This window comes from Belonocnema kinseyi, chromosome 3 (assembly GCF_010883055.1).
Source record: "Belonocnema kinseyi isolate 2016_QV_RU_SX_M_011 chromosome 3, B_treatae_v1, whole genome shotgun sequence".
Taxonomy (NCBI): Eukaryota; Metazoa; Arthropoda; class Insecta; order Hymenoptera; family Cynipidae; genus Belonocnema; species Belonocnema kinseyi.
In genome coordinates, this window is record NC_046659.1 from 158036552 (window position 1) to 158064399 (window position 27848).

A 27848-nucleotide genomic window follows, 5' to 3' on the forward strand; every position below is an offset into this window, starting at 1 on the left:
TTTAGGAGAATTAATTTTCAATAAAAAGAAAATTGATTTTCTACAAAAAAAGATAAATTTTCAACAAAATAAAATAAACTTTAAACCTAATAGTTGAATTTTTTAATATAAAAGAAGAATTTTTGATAAAATACATAAATTTTTGAAAAAATGGTTGAATTTTTAAATGAAAGAAGATAAATCATCAACCAAAAATATAGTTGAATTTTCATTTAGGAGAATTAATTTTTAAGCAGAAGAAAAATGTTTTTCTACAAAAAAGATTCATTTTCAAGAAAATAAATAAATTTAAACAAAAAAATAAATAAAAAAAATACGTCTTATTTTTACGACAAAAAAATCTTGCATAAATATAAATACAACATTTGCTTATAATCACCTAAATAACGACAATTTACAAGCTCTAAGCGAAATTTAATTTTTTCCACCTTCTACATGGAGGAAAAAAATCTACATAGACGCATATTCTGGAAGATCTCTAATTTCTACAGTATTTTTTGCTATAAATAAAAAAAAGCCAAATATAAGAGAGAAAGTAGCACAATATGTTTTTATTCCTTACATCTCCTATTACAGTAATCGCAACATACTGAGAGTGTTTCGCTGGGCGAAACATTTAGTAATAATTTGTGAGATTGTACGTTATGTGGATTTGCGTGTCTTTTAAGAAACTGTAGCGCTGTGATGCAAAAGAGCGTGGAAGCACAACGAAAGACGAAAATTCGCGAAATACGAAAAATCTGAAAAATCCCTCGGTAAAATTAGACAAGTGTCCTTACAGGAACGAATTAATGAGACAATCATCACGACACATTATTATTCACGGTTAGCAAAGAAAATTTATATTTCCCAAGCTCACAAATTCTCTTCTTCTAATTCAAAATTTCCACGACACCAAACTTTTCGTAAATCTTGTTAAAATACCGAATAATTATAGTAGCGATTTATGCACTTCCTACCCCTGTTTTCGCCACGTGCTTCAAAATACGTCTGTCTCAACGTACTCTCCCCTAAATCTAGATTTCCCGTATTACAATACCTTCTCAATTCTTGTATATCTTTGCAGATTTTACACAATGATAATAATAATAATGAATAATGCTACTAGTAGTAAAGCTGTGCCGATACTGGCCAAGTTACCGATCGAGATTTCAAGATATCGTAGAAATCTGTATTACCGACTGAGAATAATAGGGTCGATAACTCGGTATTGAAGCTTGCTCGGTCGGTAAGTGATCCAAAACCGGCATATCTATACTACTACATATGACAATAATGCAAACCATATTATTGCTAAAGGTCTGCCGTCAAGTTTTTTTTTACGAACGTAGGAATTATTTTTTCAAACTTGGGAGGCGTAGTTCAGCATCCCCCCCCCCACCCCCCCAAGTTACCACGTAATTAGTTATCTTTCTCTCGCATCGATCACACTTATAATAGACAATTCGTTTACAGTATTTATAACCAGTGTAACATTTCGTTAGTTAAAATATGGTACATTTGTAATATCTTCGCTGAGATGCGCGTCAACCCTTGTACTTTCTTTTATGTCATTCAGTATGCCGTATCAGTAAGAATTGGAAATCCTGAATTTACGAATTTTCCACTTTCTCCAAGTTCTTTTCTCTTTTTTTTTTCTGCAAATATTTGACCATTTTTCTTTTTCTTTATCCTCTTCCTTTTATCCCTTTGTTCGTTAAATGCAATCGCCCCATTTGTCTCCACTTATCGCGTAACTTATTTAGAAATATTCCCTAAAAAATTTTCCTATCCCTCTCTCTTTCTCTGCGAATATCTCAGAATCCATCGGCGGCAAATCCTCGAAGAAACAAGTTCCGGGATTTTTTAGGCTCCGCTCATCACTCTGCAACTTGTTGACAAGAGTGCCAGAGTGACGGCTTATTTAAATAGTGCGGGATGTTTGTAAATTCTTTTTCAATAGGGGTTTCTTGTTGTTGTTGTTGTTTTTGTCTTTCTTTCCTTTCACAGACCGCGGATAGCCCGGCCAATTGATAGTTACTGCTCCTCGTCACCGAGCTCGTGCTTGACTTTATTCACGTCAAACTCCTCGCCGGTGGCGCGTTTAAAAATGTCGAGGACGTCGAGACAGGTGGTTTCAAAGTGCGTCGTCGCGTCGTAACTCGTCGAGACGAAAAGTTGGCTCTGGGTGCCGTCGTCGGTGGGGACGAGGTAGTCAGAAATTGAGATGAATTTCTGCTTGATTGGACCGAGGAGGTCGATACCCGGCTTGATTTCGAGTTCCGGATTGTTCGTTTCAACTGTGGTTGAAACCATAGCAATGAACCATCCTTTGGCAGCCACCTGGTGCGTGTAGGAGACGACGGACACGTAAATGTCGGAATGACGTCCAACCTTGGATACAAATTTTACCATTTTATTCCAGTTTAATAATATTTCAGGCCACGGACTCACATTAATCGTCAAAAATAGTGTAAACAGTGGCAGTATTTGATAGAAGTAGAATTTTAGAGAGAGCAAAAAATTAAAAAAATCTATAAAATAGTTAAACTTTCAACAAAAGAAATCAATTTTTTAACCAAAAAATTTCAGGCGTCAACTAAAAATAATAGATTTTCGACCAAATAGAGTTGAATTTTTAACACATTTCATGAATTTTGAGCCAAATAGTAGAATTTTTAACTAACAAAATAATAATTTTCTACCAAAAATATAATAGCATGGACAAAAAAAACTAATTTAAAAAATAGTTAAATTTTCTACTAAAAAGATGAATTTTCAGAACAAAAAAATACATAAATTGTTAATCAAATAGTGGAATTTTTGATAAGAAATATTTAAAAACCCATAAAATATTTAAATGGTCAAAAATACATCATTTTTAAGCTAAAGAAACTAATTATTTATCAAAATGGTCAATTTTAAAGAAAATACATCAATTTTAAACCAAACACTTCAGACTTCAACTAAAAAAGATGGATTTTTAACTAAACATGGAACCGTTTAATTTCCAATTGTAAATATGCATTTTCAACCAACTGCTTGCATTTTCAACAAAGTACATGAATTTTGAGCAAAATAGTAAAATTCTCAACTAAAACAAATATTAATTTTTTACCTTAAATGGAATATCTAAATTTAAAGCAAAAAATCCATTTACAGAAAAAAAGAATAACTAAAAGAATAGTGGGATTTTAAATAAAAAAAGTAATTCATAAAATAGTTAAATTTTCAACAAAAGAAATCAATTTTTCAACCAAAAATTTCAAGTTCAACTAAAAAAAAAAGATAGATTCACAAAATAAAAACGAAAGAGTTTAATTTTCGGTTGAAAATATTAATTTTCAACCAAATGGTTGCATTTTCAACATTGTTCATGAATTTTGAGCAAAATAGTACAATTCTTAACTAAAAAGTATTAATTTTTTACCACAAATGGAATAGCTACATTTAGAGTAAAAAAAATCCATTTACGGAAAAAAATACTAATTAAAAAAATAGTTAATTTTTCTACTAAAACCATAATATTAAAAAAAAAATGTTAATTAAATAGTGACATTTTAAACCAAAAAGAAATCCATAAAATAGTTAAATTTCCAACAAAAGAAATCAATTTTTAAATCAAAAATTTCAGGTCCAACTAAAAAAAAATAGATTTTCTACCAAACAGTTGCCTTTTCAACAAAGTTCATCAATTTTGAGTCAACTAGGAGAATTTTCAACGAAAAAAGTTTAATTTTCTAGCAAAAATGGAATAACATTGACTAATATTGACAACAACAAAAAACTATTTTAACAAAAGTTTTAAATTTTCTACTAAAATTATGATGGTTCAACAAAATACAAAATTTTTTTAGTCAAATAGTGGAATTTTAGATAAAAAAAATCCATAAAATAATTAAATTTTCAACAACATAGATCAATTTTTAAACCAAGAACATTATCTACCAAAAAGTAAATTGTCACGAAATTAAATGAATTTTTCAACCAAAAATTTCAAGTTTCAAATAAAAAAAAAAAGATATATTTTCAACCAAATAGTTGCATTTTCAACAAAGTTCATGAATTTTTAGACAAATAGTAGAATTTTTAACCAAAAGACAATCCATAAAATAGTTAAATTTTCAACAAAATCAATCAACTTTTAAGCCAAACAAATTATCTACCGAAAAAATAAATTTTCACGACAATAAATAAATTTTCAACCAAATAAATCCATTTTTCAACAAAAAATTTCAGGTTTCCACTCAATTTTTAATCGAATACTTGAATTTTAAACTTGAAAACACAAATTTTCAACAAAAAAGTTCATTTTTTGTTGTTTTAATAAATTACATATAAATTTTCGGAAATAAAAAGCTAGCACCAAGAGTTTTCTACAAAAAAAAACACGAATTTAAAAATTAAAAAGATAATTTTTTGAAGCAATAATGCGATAGTTAAATTTTTATTTAAAAAACTATAAATTGATAATCAAATAGTGACATTTTAGATAAAAAATAAAAAAAAGAGTCCATAAAATAGTTCAATTTTCCACAAAATAAATCAATTTCATATTTCAAATAAAAATAAATAAATCAATAGTTGCTTTTTTAACAAGAGAGTATAAAAGATTCATTTATAAAATAACCAATTAAAAAATAGTTCAATTTTCTAATAAAATGATGAATTCTCGACAAGATCCATAAATTTTTAATCAAACAGTAAAATTTTAGATAAAAAAAGAAAAGAAAAATCCATAAAATAGTTAAATTTTCAACAAAAAAATCAATTTTTAAACCCATAAAATTAATTAGTTTAATTTTCAATTGAAAAAATTAATTTTTAAAGAAAAATGGCCCAAGTATTAAAAATGAACTTTAATGTTTATTTAAAATCTTATTCTTTAGTGGATAAATGATCAAAATTCCTACTTATTCATTTATCCAATTAAATGCAAACTGTAATTTTTTACCGAATTTTTGGTTAAAGATTCATTACCTTGATTGTGTATTTTTTGGTTCAAAATTTATTTATTTTGTTAAAAATTCAACAATTAAAAAGAAGTCATCTTTTCTGAACTTTTTTTTTTTGAAAAGTTGCGTCCTTCTGGCTTGATAATATAACGGTTTAATTGAAATTTCGATTTTTTTCTACTAAAACTTTGTTGTATTGAAAATTCTACTTTTTTTAACATTCAAATTTTTCGTTTCACATTTTCGGGTGCAAAATGAAACAGTTTTGTAAAAAATGTTTTTTTTTTCGGCCCGAAAATGTAAACAATTGGTTCCAAATTGATGAATTTGGTTGGAAATTCGTCTTTCGGGAGAAAATAAATTTTTTGTTAAAATTGCAATTATTTAATTAAAAAATAATCTGTTTTTGGATGAGGATTCAAGTAATTTTTTTAAAATTTGTCTTTGTTGATAAATCCAACTGCTTCTTATTTTTAATTTAAACCTTTTTTGTTGGAATATCAACTATTACACTTTTCGTTCAAATTCAGCTTTTAAAATTAAAAATTCAATTCTGTGGTTGAAATTGGAACGACTTTCTTAAAAGTTCACTTTTTAGGTTAAAGATTTATACTTTTAGTAGAAAGTTCATTTTTCTTGAAATTTTTTTTTTAACTGAAAATTGTCATACTATTTTGTCGAACGTTCAACTGATGGGTTGTAAAATAACTTTTTTATTGAAAATTTGTATTCTCGAGTTGAAAGTTCAACTACTTTATAAAGAAATATCATTTGAAGTTAAAAATTTCACAATTTGGTATAAAATTCAACTAATTGTCACAAAAACAAATAGTTTTTAAAAACAAATTTTTTTTTTTTACTATTGAAAATAAAAATCTACTCAATATAAATCGTTTAAATTTTCATCCGTTGTTTAAAACATTTAGTTGAAAATTCGTATTTTTTGTAGAAAACTAAACTATTTGGTTTAAAAATTTATGCATTTTGTTGAAAATTCATATTTCTGGTAAAAAATTAAACTATTTGGTTAAAAATTTATATATTTTCTTGAAAATTCATCTTTCCTGACAAAAAATTATCTTAGTTGAATATTGAATTATTTGGTCAAGAATATATACTTTTTTTTTAATTTGTATTTTTGTGTAAAAAATCAATTTTTTAGTAATATTCAATTTTTTTGCTGAGAATTTTGTTAATAACTAATCTTTTTGGTTGAAAATTCATAACTTTAGTTCAAAGCTCATCTCTTTGTTTAAAAACTTGACTCTTGTTTTCTTAAAAATTCTCCGTTTTTTTGTTTTTAAACTCATGTTTAGAACTGAAAATTTAACTTTTCCATTATTTGTTGAAAATTTTTTTTTCTTAGTGGAAAATTCAACTATGTGGTTGAGAGTTCATGTATTTTTTCGTCTTTTTTTGTTGTATTTAACTGTTTTTAATCAAAAATGTAAATCTTTTTTGGTTTACATAAAAACTATCACATTTTTTGGTGAAAATTCAACTGCCTCGTAAAGAATTCGTCTTTTTGTTTTGAAAATTCAACAATTTGGTAGAAAATTCACCTGCTTTGTGGAAAATTTATGTAATTTGTTGAAAATTCATCCTTTTGCTCAAAAATGTAACTGCAGGGTTGAAAATTTCTGTTTTTGTTTAGGATTAATATAGTTTCTTGAAAAATTGTCCTTTTTTATTCATTTTTATAAAGTATTCAACTGTGTTTAATTTAAAATTAAAAGTATTTTCTGGTTTAAATATCAACAATTACATTTTTTGGGGTGAAAATGTAACAATTTTGTAGAAAATTCGCCTGTTTTCTGGAAAATTTATATAATTTCTTAAAAATTCATATTTTTCGTTGAAAATTAAACTATCTGGTTGCAAATTTATTTTGAACGCTCCTAATCATCCATTGAGACAATTTGTAGCCAATTATCGCGAAAGTTCAAAAATATTGTTCAAAAAAAAAAAGTAAAGGAAAAAAAAATAGTTGCATTAGAAGAAAATTATGAAGAAATCGTCTCTTTAGTGTAATTTTTTCGAAATAGTAGTAAAATAGTGTTATTGTTAAAAAAAAAAAAAAAGTGTACAATATTTTCAATAGAATGGTGAGTCCGAGGCCTGCAATAACTCAGTTTTCAAGAGATTAAAATTAAGCATAAAAAGCGGAATATTTTGTTTTCACTCTTACCTGTTTTTGAGGAATGATAATTTGCGTGGACAAAGCGTCTCCCGTGTTTGATATCGGGTGATCCATGAGGCAAATACACCTAATGACCTGACCAGTTTTCTTCACACGATCAGGCACGTAGGTGGGATCACAGAAAACTTGCTTGCACTTTGCAATTTCCTCTCCGGAACGAACACCAATCACCTGCGTTAGAACAAAACAAAGAAAATACACTTGGATCAATAATAGCTCTCGACTTCAGGAAGGAAATTAAAAAATATTTATAAAGAATTTACAGGTTTGAGAGCAAAAAAAAGGCCAAAAACGGGGAAATAGTGTAATTTTTTCAAGAAAAAATAGAGGAAAGATTAAACATTTATTTCTAAATTTAGAAAATACGAAACAATCTTTTTAGCAGAAATTCTATAGTTTTCAAATAGCGATAAATTATTTTTTACGATTTCTATTACATTTTTTTTATTTTGATATGCCAGAAAAAACACAACATTTAATAAAGAAACAATTTTTATGTTATAAATCGTTTTCAAAAACGAAACCTCTTGAAATTTGTTGGAACCTTTTGAAGTAACTTAAAATCTCTAAAATCGTAAAAATCCATTAACATAAGTAGAAATCATTTGAAATTCCTTAGATATCAGTTAAATTTATTTAAAAATACCGGTTGGCGTCTATGGATTTTTATTATCTATTATTAAAAAAATAGAGTATTTAAAAATTCATTGCAACATATTTTATAACATTAAGAATTCTAAAAATGTTTGAAACTAAATTTCTTAAAACTATTTTAATCTTTTAAAATAACATAAAATCTTTAAAATCATTTGCAATTTTTTGAATGTCCTTTCATATTCCTTGAAAATTGATTTCATTCCCCATAAATATAAATTTAATTCCTCTTGAAAACCAGCGTTTAAATAAAAGTTAAAATAAAAGTTATTTAATTTTTATTTTATATTATTAAAAATATAAATATATTTTAAAATCTATAAACTTTTTTTTAATATTCAGAGTTCTAGAAATGTTTTCAAACGAGTTAAATAATATAAGTGATTAATTCTCATTTGTAAGATATGTATAAAAAAATCTCTTTCGTAATTTTAATATTTTCATGGATATAGTTAAATATATATTTGAAAAATTTACATATACAATTAATCACTGAGAAATTGTCGAATTTAAAACATCTAGCAATTATCTAATATTACAAAAGCTAAATTTGTTAATTTTAAAAACTTATAATTTGATATTGCCTGATGAATAAAAACAGTATTTTCAAGCCAGGCAGTTCGAGTTTTATTGAATTTTCAACATAGGGGTTCATTTTTCAAGCAAGAAAAATACACTATACGACTATAAAAAATAACGAAAGAAAAAACGTATTTTTAACAAAATAAATAAATTTTAACCAGAGATGTATTTTCAATTAAAACGACAAATCTTCAATCGAAAAAATAAATTTTTAACACAAAAGTTTAACTTTTAACCAAGTAATAAAATTTTTATTTCAAAAAACATGGATTCTGACGAAAAATGTATTGATATTTCAACCAAAAAACAATTTAATTTTTAAATAAAGTAGATAAATTATTACCAAAAATTGAATATTTAAAATTTCAAATGAAAAAAAAAAATGTTTTTCAACCAAAGAGATGAATTTTCAACTAAAATAATGAAATAATCTATTAGAATAGTTATATTTTCAGACAAAAATAATAGCTTTCAACCAAACAAACAACTAATTTTCAAAGAAAATAGTTTCATTTTCAAACAAAATTAAGAGTAAATTTTCATTTAAAAAAAAAAATTAATTTTGAACGAAAAATATAGCAGTGGACATTTTAATTTAAAATAGCTTAATTTTTAATTAAAAACAGTTGAATTTAACCGAAAGAATATAGGGTTTTCAACGAAACAGTCAAATTTTCAACTAAAAAAAGACAACTCTCCAATAAATTTTCAAACAAAAATGAAATAGTTAAATCATCAGTTTAAAAAATTAATTTTCATCCAAATTGATGAATTATGAACAGAAATGGTAAATCTTTAACTAGAACTTTTAAATTTTAAACAACAATATGAATTTTCAACCAACAAGATTAATTTCTATAAAAAAAGATCAATTTTCAACAAAATACATGAATTTTAATCTAAAAAAGGTTATTTTTCAATTAAAAATGAAAGTTAAGTTTAAAAAATTTATTTCCAACCTGTTAGATTTAACCAGACGAAAAATTTAGAACAAAATAAATTATCGAAATATTTATAAAGGATAAATTTTAAATTAAAAAGAGCACGATTATATTTTCAGACAAAAAAAGTAATTTTCAACCAAAGAAATGAATTTTTAACTAAAATGATGAAATAATCAATTAGAATAGTTATATTTTCAGAAAAAAAATAGCTTTCAACAAAAAAAAAACAACTAATTTTTAAACAAAATAGTTTCATTTTCAAAAAAAGTGAGTAAATTTTCATAAAAAAAATTCCTTTTGAACGAAAAATATAACAATGGATATTTTAACTAAAAATATTTTTATTTTTTAATAAAAAAAAACCCGTTGAATTTAACCGAAAAATACAGTGTTTTCAACGAAACAATGGAATTTTTAACTAAAAAAGACAACTTTCCAATAATTGAACTTTTAACTAAAAAAGATTAATTTTGAACCAGAAATCAAATAGTTCAATTATTAGTTTAAAAAATTAGATTTCATCTAAATTGATGAATTTTGAATCGAAATGCTAAATCTTTAACTGAAACTGGTAAATTTTAAACAAAAAGATGAATTTTAATCTAAAAAAGATTACTTTTCAATCAAAAATGCAAGTTAAGTTTAAAAAATTCATTATCAACCTGTTGAATTTAACCAAAGACGACAAAATTTTAACAATATAAATTAAACGAAATATTTATAAAGGATCAATTTTAAATTAAAAGGAGCATGATTAAATTTTCAGAAAAAAAAGTAATTTTCAGCCAAGAGGTGATTTTTGAAAAAAAAAATTTTAATTTACATGTACATTTGATAGTTGAGAAATCGTTAAATTTAAAATCTCTAGAAATGAGCTAATATTACAAAATCAAAATTCTTTGATTGCAAATACTTATAATTTTAAAATTCTGCATGTACTAAGTAAAAAAATAAGACTTAACTGTCTTAACACTTTCGAATTAACACCAAATTAAAGAAATAAAAGATTGTTTTTTATTTATAAATAAAAAAATACCTTTTTCTGGTTTTATTTTCGACTTAAATAAAAACATAAGTTTCTTCATTTAAGAAAAAGTAAGAGAAAGAGGTGTGTTTCAATTGTGATAAATCTATAACTCTAGTAAATTTCCAAAATATTTAATTTGTCTAGACTTACAGAAAAAATATTTTACCTTTAAAGTTTTATTTCCATCCTAAATAGTTTAGTTTGAAATTGGGCAAATTAAAAAAAATCCAAGATAATTATAATAGATAATTCTGCAAGTTAAACAAAAAAAAATAGGAGAAAAAAGGGAAGAATTTGAAGAAAAGGGAACAATTCTGCACCCTTAATTTACCTTGCCATCTTCAAAAACGATCTCGTCGATCGGTTTGTCCAGCATGTATGTTCCTCCATAAATAGCACTAAGGCGTGCGAATCCTTGAGGAAGTTCACCGAGGCCATACATCGGATAAAGATACGGCGATTTTCCATAGCGAGCTAAACTATCACTGTAAAGTTTTATCTTACGGACTGTGTTTATTGCACTTTGGCCAATATACTCATCGTCCCTGAAATAACATAAAAACAACAAATTAATTAATTAAATTTCATCAACTTATCTCACTTCCCTTTCAAGTTAGAAATCAATTAAAATCAAAATTCCAGGATTTTTCCGAAGGGCATAAAAACACTCAAAGTAAAAATTTTGAAACTTAAACTTTTAAAATTAAAGTTAAAATGTTGTTTTATTCAACAATTTTGTATTCAAATGCTAATGATACTTTTTACATGAACAATTTTAACTTAAATGTACTTGAACTGACAAATAAAAAATTTTTAACTTTTATAAATTGTACAGTTCCAAGATTTAGATTCAGTTCCAAAAATATCAATCCACAGAATTGGTTAAAAATTAAAAATTTCTCTGTTTAAATCCGAAATTTTATGTTCTTTTCAAAAAGGTCCCTTTTCAAATCAAAAATTTTTATACTTTTAGGAAAATGACCATGTCAACCCATTGTAAGAATTAAATTCTTTTTGTAAATTTCCCTGTTCCAATTCATAATTTAAATTTTGTTTTGAAAATACCTCGCTTCAACACAGAAATAATTTTGTTTGAAATATTCAATTTTCCATTGAGAAATATTATTCTCCAGGATAAATTCCAGTTCCAACTCAAAATTGGTTAAAAATTGAAAATTCCTTGTTCAATTTCCGGATTTTAATACTTTTCGAAAATCGTCCGTTTCAACTGAAAATTAGAATTTTTCTTTAAAATTCCCTGTTCCAATTTATAATTTTTATATTTTCGAAAATATCCCGTTTTAACTTATAATTAGAATTCATTCTTTTAAAAAATTCCCCGTTTCAGCTCGGAATTTATTTAAATTTTAAAATTACCTGTTCCAATTCCGAATTTTGTTCAATTTAAAAAAAAGTTAGTGCTTGCTCGGAATTTGGTTAAATTTGAAAATTCCCGCTTCCAAGTCACAATTACTATTATTCTGGATAAATTTCAGTTCCAACTATAAATTTGTAAAAACTTAAAAATTCGATTTTCAAATTAAAAGTTAAATTATTTTAATTTAAATAGTTTGAAAATCCCTTAAAATGCTTCGAAACTTTATTTTAAAATCTTAAAACATCTGTATGCTTTTTAACATTTTTTTTTTAAATTCAATTAAATTAAATAAATTTTCATAAAATCTTCCACATTCATTTATTTGAAAATTTTATAAATCGTTATAAATCTTTTAAAATATTCTCTTAAAATTATTTTATGAAAATGAGAAATACTTTTCGATTTTCCTAGAAAATATTTTTTTATTACTCTAAAGTCTGTAAAAATTCTTCATCTGAAATAGTTGAACTTGCAAACAAAAAAATAATCATTTTCACTAAAAAACTGAATAATTACATTTTCAGTCAGAAAATGAATGTACAACAAGAAAATTAATTTTGAACTAAAATTATTAAATATTCGATTGGAATAGTATTTTAAGTTTAGAAAAAAAATTATTTTCAACTAAAACAGAAAGATATTTTTTAATAAAATAAATTATTTTTCGACCAAAGAAATTGATTTTTAATTAAAATAATGAATCTTACATAAAAAATGAATGTTCAAAAAGGAGTATTTTCCAACCAAGTAAATGCTAATGCTATATTGCTAACCTAAAAGATGAACTTTCAACCAAGAAGAAAATTTTTTTAAAAATGAGATTAACTTATGAGATTAAATTATAAACTAGAAATGTATTTTCAGCGAAAAATAATAAATACTTGAATATTTCAACAAAATAATTTAATTTTTAACTAAATACTAGAAGTTTACACCTGCAAAGCTGAATTTTCAACTAAATAGTCGAATTTTGAAACCAAAAATATTAAACTTGAATGAAAAATAGTTGAACTTTCAATAAGAAAAGCTAAATTTTTAACAAAAAGATGAATTCTTAACGAAAAATATAAGTTGATATTTCACATATAAAAGAAAGGAATCTCAACCGAATAATTAAATTTTCGATAAAATAGTTGATTTTTTAACCAAATGATTAAATTTACAATCTATGAAAATGAATTCTCAAACAAAACAAACAATTTTCGACAAAGACGATTAATTTTTCTACAATACATTTTTTTTTAAACAAAATACATTAATTTTAAAATAAATGGGCAAATTTTTAAACAGAAGATAATTAGATTTTCAACCAAATATTGGAATTTTCGATTTACAAATATAAATTTCTAACTAAATAATTAAACTCTGAATAAAAAAATATTAAACTTCAATCAACTAATAGTATAATTTACCACATAAAAATGAATTCTTATCGAAAAATATAATATTTGATATCAAATACATGAATTTTTAAATAAATATTCGAATTTTCAATATAAAAGATAAATTTTTCACTTAAAAAAATTAATTTTTAACCAAATAGTAGCCGTTTTAAACAAAAGAATTAATTTCAAACAAAAAGATTAGTCATCCACCAATAAAGCCAAATTTTCAAACAAAAAATGAAAAAGTTGCATTTTATAGTAAAAAATTAATTTTAAATTAAAAAACTGATTTCACCAGAATATTTAAATTTTGTAACCAAAAAGTTGAGCATTAAACTAAAAAATAAAATTTAAACTAAGCAGTTCAACTTTTAGATATAAATAGTTGAATTTTCAATTTTAAAAAAAAATGAATTTTTAACCAAAACTGCAATAGTTACATTTTCAGATTAAGAAGTTAATTTTGTAGCAAAAAATAAATAAATTTTCAACAAATTATCTAAATCATTAACCAAAGAGTTGAATTTTCAACAAATATGATGATTTTTTAAAACTTTAATAGGTAAATTTTCAATTGAAAAAATAAATTTTAACTAAAAGGGTGAACCAGCAATAAGAAAAACCTACGACAACCCAGTGCAAATAGTGTTGGATAATTCAGGCAAATTTGAGCCAATAAAATAAATTTTTAAAACAAAAACAAAGTATTATATTTGAAAACATGACATTAAATTGCTGATATTGTTGAAAAAAATCGGGAATAAATGAGATACATTGAAATATTTTCGATTTCAGCCTCTTGATTTCTAGCATGATCAAATTAACAGTTTTACTGTTAAAAATCAGTGTTTTTCTACTAACAAACAAAAAATTATCATAAATCAAATGAAAATTAACAAAAAACGGTTCAGCAGACTTTTTTTCCAGCAAAACAAGTTTAAAAACCTAAAAAAAATTCCCGGTTCGCAAACATTTTTCACGGCCTATAAAATTAAAGAAATCAAACTATATTCTAAACATTTTTCCATATAAATTAATAAAAAATAAATTGAAGCATTCAAATTGGAACCCTCGAATTCCAAACTTTTAAAATTGAAGTTCCAAAAATGTAAATCCACGTTAACATTTTAAATAGTCTAAATTAAAGAATCAAGCAATGAACTTTAAAAAATTTCATAATTATATTATTTTAAGTCATTTTAAGCTAGACATATTAAAAGTGTAAAAATAATATTTCTAACTTAACAGTTCTTAAATTAGAAGTTAAATTATTTTAATTTTAAATAGTCTAGGCATGCTTTAAAAGCTTTAAAATTTTATTTCAAAACCTTGAGAAATCTAGAAGTGGTTTAAAATTTTTCCAAATTCAAAATAATTTTTGAATTTTTTCGGAACTTTTAAATATATTTCAAAATGAATTTTTTTATAACTTTTAAAAAAACCTGCAAATTAAAAAAAATTGATTTTAATTTATAAAAAACAATAGAACACTTATTATTTGTAAAAATATTAGAGTAACCTTAAGAGATATTTAGAAGTTTTAAAAAGATTCGAATTAAATTTAGATCTTGAAATAATTTCAAATATTTACAGCTGATTTGAAAATAAAATGTAGATTTTTGCAGATTTCAAACAAAAAATTTAGAATTGATTTAGAAGTTCTGAAAAAAATGTTAACAAAGTTCGTTTAAATTAATAGAAAAGTATTTTTGAATCTTTTCAAAACTTCTAAATATCTATTAAAATTACTCAAATTTTTTCTGTAAATAATAAGTATGCGTTAAAATGTAACAATTTCACTGATAAATTAAACACTTTTTAAATAGAACAATTAAAATTGTAAATCTAAAAGTTTAAAAGTTCTTCGAAAATCTAAAGATTCAAAGCTTTTTATATAAAAAATGTCAGTTTCAAATTGTTTTCTTTAAAATATTTGTTTTCAATTTACTCGTCTTAAATGAACAGTGAAATATTGCCAAATATTTATTCTTTTTCTACATTAAGAAATTTCAAATTAAATGGGATAAAAATGAAATAATTTAGACTCACAATATTTTAAATTAAATAAAACCCTTTAATTATGACTATATTATTATGGATTTATTTTTTGGTTGAATATAGTCAAACGCATGTTTACATTTTTTAATGGCTAAAAAAATTAATAGAAATAATATATTAATAAATTTATAATTATATCATGAAAATTTGTGTTTAAAAATAAAATTATCGGAAATACTAATTTCAATTATTATCAAGACTTTCAGATTCAAACATTGTTTCGTCAATTATTATTATTATTATTATTATTATTATTATTGATAAAATAAAACTGTTTTTATCAAAAAAATTTAAACTTCAAATGCTTTTAATTTTTAATTGTTTAAATCTTCAAAATTGCACTTTAATTATTTTAAAAATGGTTAAAATCGAACTTAGCAGATTTTTCTTCTGAAAATTTGTCAAATTCCGGGTTTCCCGGTCCGGCGGCCACCCTGTTTTTTATTTTAAAAATCTTCGATTTTAAAAACTTCTAATTTTTTAAACCTTTTAAACTGCATTTTAAAATTCTTTATATTAAAATATATGCTTTAAAAAATTAAAAATCTAAAATGGAACATTTTTAAAGTGAAAGATTTTCGAATTAAGCATTCTAAACTCAAAGTTGGACAAAATTTTTATTCTTAAAGATTTGTAAAATTCCCGGTGAAAAAATAAATTCACTGTTATTTCCTGGTTTCATAACATTCCCGGTTTTCTAGGTTTCCGGATCCAGTGGCCACCCTGAAAGACTTTTCCAGCTTTCTCAGATACAAAAAAAAAGAAGAAGAAGAAGACAACAACTTTTCAAGGATTTCCAGGAGGAGGATAGAAAATCTGATTAAATATGAATATTTCTCACCTGTAGAGGGCGAGGGCATGCCCCGTAAAGTCCTGGGTGTTCTTGTCGAGACTAAACTTGTTGTAGAGAGCGCTCATGCTGTTGCTGAACGGATCGAAGCCGTCCCAACTCTTGGGGTCATCTTCTTGCATATTCTGGACCCAAGTGAGAAAATTTTTGAAGCGCCTCTTCTCGAACATGCCCATCAAGTCGCTGGACAAGGCCTCCGATTGATCTATTGGCACTTTGGAAATCTTTCCGGACTTGTAGACATAGGAGCCTTCGATCGACTTAAACTCCAGGTATCGCGTGACTCCTGTGTGGATCAGAAGTTTCACGAGGATTCCATTTGCCATCAAAAACTTGGGAATTAGGTCTACATTCCAGTCACGGCCTCGACCATAACTCTCGTCTGGCGGTGGGGCCTTGAATTTACTGCGAAAGAAAAGAGAGCTCAAATTAGTTGGGAATCTTGGGTGTAAAAAGAAAAGCAAGATCTTGTGTTAAAGTCGCTTGGAAAACAAGCCAAGGACTTTATTACTTTATTTCAATCAAGTGAGATTTCGCTTTTCCTGCTACTTTGTACTAGAGGATTTGAAATTTCTTCCGGGATGACTTCAGGAACAAAAGTGAATACTTGAATAAAGAGGATCTAGGGAAAAATGGGTAATTTGAAAAACTCGAAGGAAAGATTATTGCAAAATTCACAAACATAAATAAGAATTTCATTAAAATTTTATTATCACGTCTTTAATTAAAATAAGGAATTTTCAACAAAATAATAAAATTTTTAATCAAGCTGAAGAATCTTTGATAAAAAAAAAAAAAATGAATTCCCAACAAAAAGTGTAATGGTTGATATTTCCACCAAAGAATAGGAATTTTCAACCCAGAAAGATTCTTCAATCAGTAAAGAAAAAAAAGGTCATACAAAATTTTTAATTTTCAAGTCAAGACGAATTTTTGAAAAAAGCAAAATTAAAAAAATCAAATTGCTGCATTTTTAGTTAAAAAAAAATCATTTTCAATGAATGTATCTTCAATCACAAAAAGGCATTTTTAAACCAAATAGTTGAATTTACAAACAAGAAGATGAATTTTCTACGCAAAAAAAATCAACAAAATAGATGAATTTTCACCTAAAATATATAAATTTATCAAAGAAAATAGAATAGTTTAATTTTAAGTTACAGAAATAATTCTTACGAAAATACAAAATTTCAAACAAATTTGTTTAATTTTTAAGAAAAGAAATGAACTTTTGACAAATGATGCACCTTCAATCAAAAAATAAATGTTTAACCAAATAGTTTAATTTTCTAGTAAAAAGAAAGATACGTTTCCAATAAAAAAGATGAATTTTAAACTATAAAAATATCAACAAAAAATAGAGTAGTTTAATTTTAATTTTGGGAAATAAGTTTTGAAAAAATACAAATGATCAAAGAGAGTATAATTTTCAAGCAAGAAAAATTTTTCAATCAATAATGAAAACAAAATCTCATCAAAAATGTTGGGGTTTCAAACGATAAAAACAAGTTTTTTTTTAAAGTAGAATTTAAAATAATAGAATAACTGGATTTTCAGTACAAAAAATTAATTTGCAACAAAAACAAATTTTCAGCAAAATTTGAAATATTCTTAACCAAAGAAATAAATTTTTAAATAAAATGATGAATTTTCAACTGAAAAAGATACTTTTTTAACAAAAAAATGGAATAGTTTAATTTTAAGTTAGAGGAATAAGTTTTTAACCAAATAATAACAAATTTTTAACTAAACAGATACATTTTCAACCAAAAATATATATAATCTCTATATAAAAAAATTTTCTGTGAAATAGGAAATAGTTGAACTTTTAGTTAAAAAGACTAATTAAAAACAATTTTAAATTATTTTCAAGTAAAGAAATGAAATTTCAACCGTAAAAAGAATAACTTTTAAGAAAATAAATGAATTTTCAACCAAATATTTTCATTTTAAATGGAATTTTTATTCAAAAAGTTTAGTTTTCTACTAAAAAAAGACAAATTTTTAACAAAAAAGATTAATTTATAACCAAAGCAAAAAAATTTTCTGTGAAAAATGAAATAGTTGAACTTTTAGTTAAAAAGACTAATTAAAAACAATTTTAAATTATTTTCAAGTAAAGAAATTAAATTTCAACCGAAAAAAGAATAACTTTTAAGAAAATAAATGAATTTTCAATCAAATATTTTGATTTTAAATGGAATTTTTTAACAAACAGTTTAGTTATCTACAAAAAAGAGCAATTTTCTACAAAAAATAGAATAGTTTAATTTTCAGTTAGTGAGTTAAGTTTATAGGCAAAGAAAATAAATTGTCAACGAAATAGCGAAATTTCCAACCACAAACAAAATAATTTTCTGCCTAAAAATTAGATGTTTATTTTTAAAAAATCCCAAACAAAATTTAGTGACATTTTTAGTTCAAAAAATTAATTTTCAACACAAAAAACTAATTTTCAACAACAAAAATTAAATTTCACCTAAAAAGATCAATTTTTAACCAAAAAGGTAAACTTATCATTAAAAAGATTAACATTCTACCATAAACGATAACGTTTTATCACAATACAGAAACTTTAAAGCAAAAAAGGTTTTTTCCAGTCACGATTTACAACTAGCGAGAATCTTGAAAATTTAATCAAACAGTTATAGTAGCAGAAAAATCCAGGGACCAGTCTTACAGGATGATTCGAGCAAGATCTGATTTAAATACACTATAGATTCTACATTTTCCGTTTTTCTTTCAATGAGGAATTTGTTTGGTTCTTTTAGTTTCCTTCTTTTCTTTTTCTCTTTTGATTTCTTTTTTGTTTAAAAACATATTTCCCTAACTTAAAACTAAACTATTCTATTTTTTGTTGAAAATGTGTGTGTTTTCAGTAGAAAACTCATATTCTGGATTGAAAAATAAACTATTTGGTTAATCATTTAATTTTTTGAATGAATATGCATCATTTTAATTAAAATTGTATATCTTTGGTGAAAATTTTAACAAACTTGGTTCGTAAATTCGTTTTTTATGTGTTGAAAATGACTTTTGTTAAACTAAAAATATAGCTATTCCATTTTTTCTAGAAAATTGATCTTTTTCAGTTGAAAATGTACTTCTTTTGTTTCGATCTTGAAAAATATGGAACATGAACATAAATATGACATTTTTCTTTAAAAATAAAATGTATTTTTTATGCTTTGTAAATGTTAAAAAAAAATATTGAAATTACAGTGTAAGATTATTACACACGTTGAGTTATATTTTCTCAATTAAAAAAATAATCTACTAATTTAACAAAATTGTTAGTAAGTGGAAAAACTGGTTTCATTCTTATACTGAATTTTCTCGCTATAAACAAGGAAACTTCTGTAAATCAGATGCAACGTAAAATCCATAACAAAAATTTGGAAAATAAAGCGAGTGTCTTTCTAAAACAATGTTCTAGTTTTTGTAAATTTCCTATTGCTGATATCGGAAACGATTGCTTTCGATTCCGAGCGAAATCGTGCAGCGATCAATTGTAATCGCGTCTTTCAATCCACTAAAATAGTGAAAGGCCGACTGCGTCACAGAATTTGCATTTCCGAGTAAAACTAAAAGAAACAATTAAATTCCCGATGCAGTCGTAAATTCTGATTTACACGCAATGCACGCTTCAATACTTTGTAATTTAGAAGAAGAAAAAAGAACGATGCGGGAACCAGCGCTAACGTTTCAATGCTCTCAAAGTTCGCTCCTTCAAGTTGGACAATTTAATTTTGATTTTGAATGAAAATAAAAAATATTTTAACCGAAATTTCCTGCTTTCAATCCTTATATTTTAAAAGTATTAAAAATGAACTTCATGTTTGATTTAAAATGTTATTCTTGAGCCTATCAATTAAGAACATTTTTTTCGCTTCAAAATTCAAATATTTTATTTAAAATCTCTGTGATTTGAAAATTCATCTCTTTCTTGAGAAATTGAACATTTTTGTGGCTAGAAATGCAACGGGGTCTGGTTAAAAATAAATCGGTTTCGGTTGAAAATTAATTTTTTAAATTAAAAATGTAACTATTCTATTTTTGCTTGAAACTTTATATATTTCATTGAAGATTGATCATTTCTAGATGAAAATTCAACTACTTCGTTGAAAATTGATGCATTCTGTTTTTGAATTGTAACTCTTTTCTTATTTCAAATTAAAATATATATTTTTTTTAAATGTCAACTACTACATTTTTTTCTAGAAAATTAATCACGGGTTTAAAATTTAAATTTTTTGTAAAAAATTCGAATTTCTGGCTAAAAATTACAACAAATTGTTAAACAAAAAAAAAACAGTTTTTTTATCTGATTTAGAAAATTCATTTTAGGTTATTATTATTTGACCAGCACATTCGACAAAATTAAACATAAAAAATTTAATAATCTATTTTAGTTGACAATTCAAGTATTTTGTTCAAAATTCGTTTTTGCTCGTATTTTTCTTTTTTGTTTTTGGTTTTAGTTGAAAATCTAATTACTTTGTTCAAAATTGAACTGATTGGATAAAAATTAATTTTTTTTTATTCAAAATTTATTTGAAAATTAATCTTCATGGTGGAAAATTATACTATACTATTTAGCTAAAAAATGATGTAGTTTGGTTGAAAATTCGTTTCTTTTTTTGTTGAAAATTAACTGTTTCGCAACTGAATATTAAACTATTGGATTTGTTGTTTGAAAATTTATCTTTTTTAGTTAAAAATCCAATTATTTTGTTAAAATTCATCTTTTTGGCTGAAAATGTATGCGTACTGTTGATAATTCGTGTTTTTTAGTAGAAAATTAATCTTATCAGATAAAAATTAATATTTTTCGTTGAAAAATCATCTCTTTAATTCAAATTTTAACTACTTTATTTAATATTTGTGATTCTGAATTGCGTTCAACTGTTTTTTATTCAAATTCAAATCTTTTTTATTTAAAACATTAACTAAACTTTTCATTGATAATTCATCTGTAACTATTCCATTAAAATTTTATTTTTTGTATTTGAAAATTCATATTTTTGGTGAACCTCCAACTATTTTGATAGAAAATTCAACTATATACTTAATAATTGAACTATTTAATTGAAAAATTAACTACTTTGTAGTTAATGCATCTTTTGGATGTGGAATCAACTACATATTTGGTTCAAATCTTCTTTTGTTTGGTTTAAATTAATTGGACGAAAACTCTCCTTTTTTGCTGTCGTTGAAAATGGATTTTGAAAACTGGAAACGAAATTATTACATTTTTTGTTATGAAAAATGGTCTTTTCTAATTGAAAAAAATGATCTTTCTTAACTGAAAATGTAATTATTCTATTTTTGGTTAATTTTTTTTCTTTGAAAATAAACTATTTTGGTAGAAAAGTGAACTATTTGGTGAAAAATGAAAATGTTTATTTAAAAAAATAACTATTTGGTAAAAAATCACTTTTTTGTTAAAAATTTATAGTGTCGGTTGGAAAATTCAATTTTTTGAGGAAAATTTATGTTTCTTAGTTGAACTTAACTAGTAGAAAATTCTTTTTGTTTTTTGAAAATTGATCTTTGTAGGTTTAAAATTTAACTATTTTTTTAGATATCTATTTAAATCGAAAATTTAACTATTTTGTTGAAAATTTGTGCTTTTGAAATGAATATTCATATATGAAATAAGAAATATTAAATCTTTGGATGAGAATTCATCTTTTTTGTTTGAGAACTTAACTACACTTGCTTAAAAGTTCAACTATTTTGTTAGAAATATAATTATTTTGTTGAAAATTTAACTATTTTTTAAAAGTTTCTTTTGTGGTCGAAAATTCTACACATTATACAACTCACTGAAAATGGGAAAAACGCAAAATCAACATGAAATCCAAATCCGTATATAACCAAGTTAAAGGAAAAACTACGGTTGTTGCGGAGGATCAAAAATATTCCAAACATGGTAACGTAGTTATTGGAACTTTCGTTTATAAATGGAACTTTCCGACTCGAGATAATTTGATAGAAGAATGAGAAGAAATGAAATCCAAATCCGTGTATACCCAAGTTAAAGGAAAAACTACGGTTGTTGCGAAGGATAAAAAATCTTCCAAAATTGGTAACGTAGTTATTGGAACTTTCCTTTATAAATGGAACTTTCAGACTCGAGATGATTTGATAGAAGATTGAGAAGAAATTATTTATAGGAAAAGACTATTTGCTTTCTTTATTCATATCGAGGAAAATCGATTCTTGTTAAAGTAGATGTGTCTTTTCGTAAGTTTTCGGAGCGTATTAAACAAGCCGACAACTCCACATGTTATTGACCACTACGTAGTGCAAACAGCCAACTTACGGTGATTACGCTTGCAAATTGGAAGCGGAAAAAAACGAAGATACCGATCGCCAGTGATCCGTTTGACGGCGAATCTATCATTTACTGGGGAAGATGGGGGGGGGGGCTTCGAAGCCATACTCATGTGAAAAAATAGGTGTGCGGATGGTAGAATGCAATACATTGAACAATTTTTTAAATTGTTAAGCTTTATGATTAATTAAAAAAGAGATATTAACTTTCCAATGTGCCATTCAACCATTTTATTGGAATAGATGAATCCCTCTATCCACTTTTGCGACGGTAAATTTTTGTTGAATAAGTCAAGAAAATCTAGTAGTAACTCTAAAATCTAGTAATTCTAAATTCCGGACTAGGATAAATAACAGTAAAATTCTTTACAGTCCAAAATGCTATTAAATCCGAGGAAATGGGGTGATTTTGAAAGAATATAGAGGAATAAATTATTTCCGATAAAATTAATCTAGATATTATATATTGAATTTAATATAAAAAGTTTTAAATTTCTAAGATTAAAAGTCGAAATATATGTTATTATCAACAAAATAGATTAATTTTCAAACAAATAATATTAATTTGGAAAGCAAAAAGACGAATTTTGAACTACAGAGTTCAGTTTTGAAGCTAAAAAAAACTTTCAACGAGACATTTAATTTGGCAGTCTCGAAATTCCCTGACCAATTTTTCATTTTACTTGACCATTAATATTTAAAGTCAAGAATTTTAATGTTGTAACATTTTTAATTTTGAAATATTTATTAATGACGCTCAAGCCAAAAAAATCCAACTTTCAGAAGAAAGTTGAATTTTCAACAAAAAGGTTAATTTTTCAACCATGAAAAATGACTTCTGTACTATAAAACATGCATTTTCAATAAAAAAAAAGAGGAATTAAAAAAAAATAGGTTAAATTTCAAACAAGCAGTAAAATTTGTAAGAAAAAAGACGATTTTTTTAGAAGAGAGTTGAATTTTAAACCAGAAAGTGTAATTTTCAACCAAGAAAGACTACTTTTCTGTAAAAAATTCATCTTCTATCTAAAATTACAAATGTTTAACAAAACAGATGAATTTTTGACCGAAAAAGATTACTTTAACTAAATAGATGAATTTTTAGCGAAATAATTAAATTTTCGACACACCAGTTGAATTTTTAATCAAATTGCCGATTTTCTAACTTACGAAGAAAGACATTTAACCAAGAAGATTAATTTTCTAACAGAAGTCGAATTTTCACAAAAATACATGATTTTGCCACCAAATAGTTCAATTTTCCACACAAAAAAATATCATTTTTCAGCCAAAAATGGAATTGTCAGGTTTTTTGTTTAAAAAATTAATTTTGAAATCAGCAAGTTTTACCTAAAAAGAAGCATTTCTAACAACATACATAAATTTTTTATGAAATAATTCAATTTTCTAATTATAAAAAATACATTTTCAATACAATTTTTTTCTAAATATTATAATGTTCAACAAAATAGATATTTTTGACCGAAAAATACGATTTTAACACAATAGTTGAATTTTCATCAAAATAATTAAATTTCCACAAAATAGTTTTCAACTAAAAAACAAATGTGAAAGTAATTGTATTCAACCAAAAAACAAATTTTTAACGAAATAGTTCAATCCTGATCCAAAAAGATGAATTTTTTGAACAAAAAAGATCAATTTTCGACAAAATACATTTTAAAAAAATATTAAAATTTTCAACGAAATAGCTGAATCTAAAAAAAAAAGAATTTTTAACAAAATAGTGGAATTTTCAACAAAAGAATTAAATTTTTAACCAAATAGTTGAATAGTTTATCCAACTCAAAAAGTAGATCGATCTAATCAATGTTTTGTAACTTTAAAACCTCAGAACCAACTGTTTAAAACCGAAAAAATTCCTTTTTCAACAATTTAAATAAATTTAATTTAAATGCCAGCATGTATGAGAAATTGTAAAAGGAAACGATATACCGAGTTTTGATATGACGTCAAACACCTAACGCTCGCTATCATTTTAATTGATCTCCCTGAAGAGTAAAGCATCTCTGAAAATAAAAAAATCAGCTCCAGAGATCAATACTCATAATATGTTTTTGTGGAGATTTTTTAATTGGCATTAGGATCGGCAATGTTATAAAATTAGAATGAATTTAAGTTAAACAAGAAGAATTCAATCAAATTCATAAAAATTCAAGGCGAATACAACAAAAATTGAAATGAATTGAAAACAATTAAATTATTGTTTTTTTTTTTTTAATTTTGGATCATTAAAAAAAATGTAAGAGAACTTCTTCTAAAAATTTAGAAGAATGCAGGATATATTAATAAGAATTCAGGATGGATTCTAAAAAAAGAATTTCAAATTACGTCAAATCTTTGAAATTTTACTAATTTCTTAATAAAAAATTACTAATGACTACAAAACAATTCAAATAAGTTGGATCCATTTTTTGCAATTTAAAAAATCCATTTATTTCCGTAAAATTTGAGTGAATTTAGATGGATTTAGGGGAATCGAGAAGAATTCGATAAAATTGATAAAAATCAAACTGAGTTTTAAAAAAATCAAACGAATTCAAAAAATGTTAAAAATATGATAAATATTGAACTGTGTAAAATGCAAATTAGATAAGAAAAATTAAAGAGAATTGAAAAGAATTTGACGGATTGCCGAAGAACTTAAAGTGAGTTTTAAAGGCTTCAATATGAATTAAACAAAAATGTTTTCAAACTCCATTGAATTGAGAGACTTTAGAATAATTCAAAAGAATTAGAAAGAATTCAGGTTAAATTGCCAAGAATTCATGGCAAATTAATAAGAATTCAGGATGGATTAAAAAAAAATAATTTCAAATTACTTCAAATCTTTCAAATTTTACTAATTTCTTAATAAAAAATGACTAATGTCTACAAAGCAATTCAAAAGAATTCAAATGACTTGAAACCATTTTTTATAATTTAAAAAATCCATTTATTGCAGTAAAATTGGAGTGAATTTAGATGACTTTAAGAGAATCGAGAAGAATTCGATGAAATTTATAAAAAATCAAACTGAATTAAAAAAAATGCATGAAAAACTCCAAATGAATAGCGAAAAATATTCCAAAATCTCTTGAAACCCTACGAAATCCCTTACTTCTTAAAAATAAATTCTTTGAAATCCATTAAAATATTATAAAATCCAGTGAAATTACATTAAATCTGATGAATATCTTCCCAAATTCTAGAAAATTCAGTACAACCGCATGCAAATTTTATCAAATATGCCTTAAAATTATTAAAACCTTTCTGCATGTTTTGAAATTCTTTTAATATGTATGTATGTTTTTGAAATAAATTAAAATTTTATATCTAAGCATTGTTTAAAATTGCCTAAGATATTACAAACCCTACAATATCTTTTGAAATCCCTTGAAACTTTTAAAAGCTCTTGAAAATGCCTAGGAATATTTTACAATGCCCTCAATTATTTAAAATTCTTTGAAATTTCATTAAATTACTCAAAAGCCAAGGAGTTAAAAAAACACGTTAAATCCTCAAGATCAATTAAATTAAAACTGTTGAAAATTAAAAAACCTATCCATTGAATTAGGCAGAATAAGAGTAAATTTAGAAGAATTTAAGTGTATTCATAAAATTTCAAAGAATTCAGGATAAATTAATAAGATTTCAGGCTGACTTCGAAATATCTTCAAAGCTTTAAAACCATATATAATATTTCACTTCGCATGAAGAAATTTTTTCAAAATCCACACTAAAATATTACAAAATACCGTGAAATTTTATTATATTTTCTGGAATCCTGAAAAATGTTTTGAGTGTTTTAAAATCCCTTAAAATCATTCTAATCCTTCGAAATCTGATAAAATAACGTGAATTCTTATAAAATATTTTAAAACCTCATACGTCCTGTAAAATCGTTCCATATCTTCCGAAAAACTAGAAAATTCTTTATGCTAAAATATTTCAAACGCTTTAAAATCACTTTAAATTAATTAAATATAAAAAACTGCTTTAGAATCTTTATAAGTTCCTTAAAATGCTTAAAAATTAAAAGCTGTTAGAAGTGCCTTACAAGTTTTAAATTACCCTAAAATATTTCAAAGAATTCAAGACAGTTAATTTATTGAATGAAAAGTGACATAATAGGAGCTAAAGCTTGATAGAATTGACATAAATTAAATAAAAAATAATCATAAAATACATTTTAATACAAGTAATTAAATCTTTTGCAATTATGAAGTTGATAAGGAATTATTTTTATCAAATGATTAGCCCTTCGTCAGGAAAACGTTCAGCAGTGACAGCTGCTTCTATCGTGGTGCGCCACTTCCATCGATAGGAAGTCATTTCTGGGTCGCAAGCTATTTGAATAATTAAATCCATCCACGCAAAAAACCGACTGAAAACTGAATTTCACTTGGGGCCGCATGCCACGTCCCCGAAGAAGACTTTCACAACTTTACAGGATATTATCCCGCGGAAGAGTCGATAAGAAATAGAAAATTAGGAAGCTTCTCCTCCAATTTGCCACGTTCGATCGAACAGGGCGTTCCCGTCACACGAAACACCGAATTTCTCCATGAACAACTTGTCTACGAATCCTTTCTTTATAAATTCTAAACGAAAATGAAATTCTCCTTCCGAAATATATAAACAGCGCCACATTCTACGGCCTCCTCGAGAAATTTAGCCCACATATTGAACCTCAGTAGACATATCGGGGCAAACAATTTCGCGCAAATCAATAATATATATCTGAGCATGAAGATTTGGATCTACACGTTTCGTTTCCTGAAGATGAGATGAAGCGTGGAGAAGAGGCGAAATGAGCTTACCTGAAGAGGTCCTCCAGGGGCGTGATGGAGGCGGATTCACCTCCATAATACTTGTTGCGGTCGACGTGGAGCACCTTTTTTCCGCTGACAGAGAGCATTCCCGAGAGGATGCACTCCTTGAGGCCGGTGCCCAGCACTATAGCGTCGTATTCCTCATCCATGATGCACTGAACGCGGTTTCGCGATTTCCAGAACTCGACAAGATTCTTTTCTAGAAATTCTTTGCTCGAGGAAGAAGAGAAACCGGACGCGACACGCGACACACGACTATTATGCCGGAACGGAACGGAAGATCCTCCTTCCTTTCTCGTTCTCGGTTGTTCTCGGGGCTGCTGTTCGTGTTCGTGAGTTCGTCGTGGTTCGTTTTCGTTCGTGCTAGTGTTCTTCAGGGATGGGTAGTTACGCATAACTTAAGGTTGTAAAGTTTCAAGAAACTTTGATAAATCAGGGCGGGAAAATTTTAAATATTTAGAGCTCGAGAAATTATGGTTTTTTTTTCTCACCCAATTTAAAAATATTAATATAAAATTTGCAACAATTTTAAGCTAAAAACATTACGAATTAAACGATTACAATTTTTTGAAATGTTACTCATGTTCCTAAAATTTTGAGTCCCTTCAAGAAAAAATTCGTTTTTAATATTTTTCTTCGCTGAAAAAAAGACTGCATTTAAA

At 25.4% G+C, this 27848-nt stretch overlaps 1 protein-coding gene across 1 annotated transcript; it reads right to left on the minus strand.

Moving 5' to 3' along the window:
• Positions 1-524: 524 nt before the first annotated feature.
• On the minus strand, positions 525-27523 carry LOC117168760 (rab GDP dissociation inhibitor beta). The gene is made up of 6 exons (XM_033354513.1): positions 27175-27523; positions 16004-16417; positions 10673-10886; positions 7123-7305; positions 1991-2373; positions 525-1841 (listed from the first exon to the last, which is right to left on the minus strand). The coding sequence occupies exons 1-5, from the start codon at positions 27333-27335 to the stop codon at positions 2017-2019; spliced, it is 1329 nt and encodes a 442-aa protein (XP_033210404.1). The 5' UTR covers positions 27336-27523; the 3' UTR covers positions 525-1841; positions 1991-2016.
• Positions 27524-27848: the final 325 nt, after the last annotated feature.

What these genes read in the sequence shown, in the direction of transcription:
- LOC117168760 (XM_033354513.1), bottom strand. Translation starts at nt 27,335, where the DNA reads ATGGATGAGGAATACGACGCTATAGTGCTGGGCACCGGCCTCAAGGAG. An exon ending in CATGCCCTCGCCCTCTACAG is followed by an intron (nt 10,887 to 16,003) that starts GTGAGAAATATT and finishes ATGTTATTTCAG; the next exon opens with GGACGATGAGTATATTGGCC. An exon ending in TTATCATTCCTCAAAAACAG is followed by an intron (nt 2,374 to 7,122) that starts GTAAGAGTGAAA and finishes TTTGTATCCAAG; the next exon opens with GTTGGACGTCATTCCGACAT.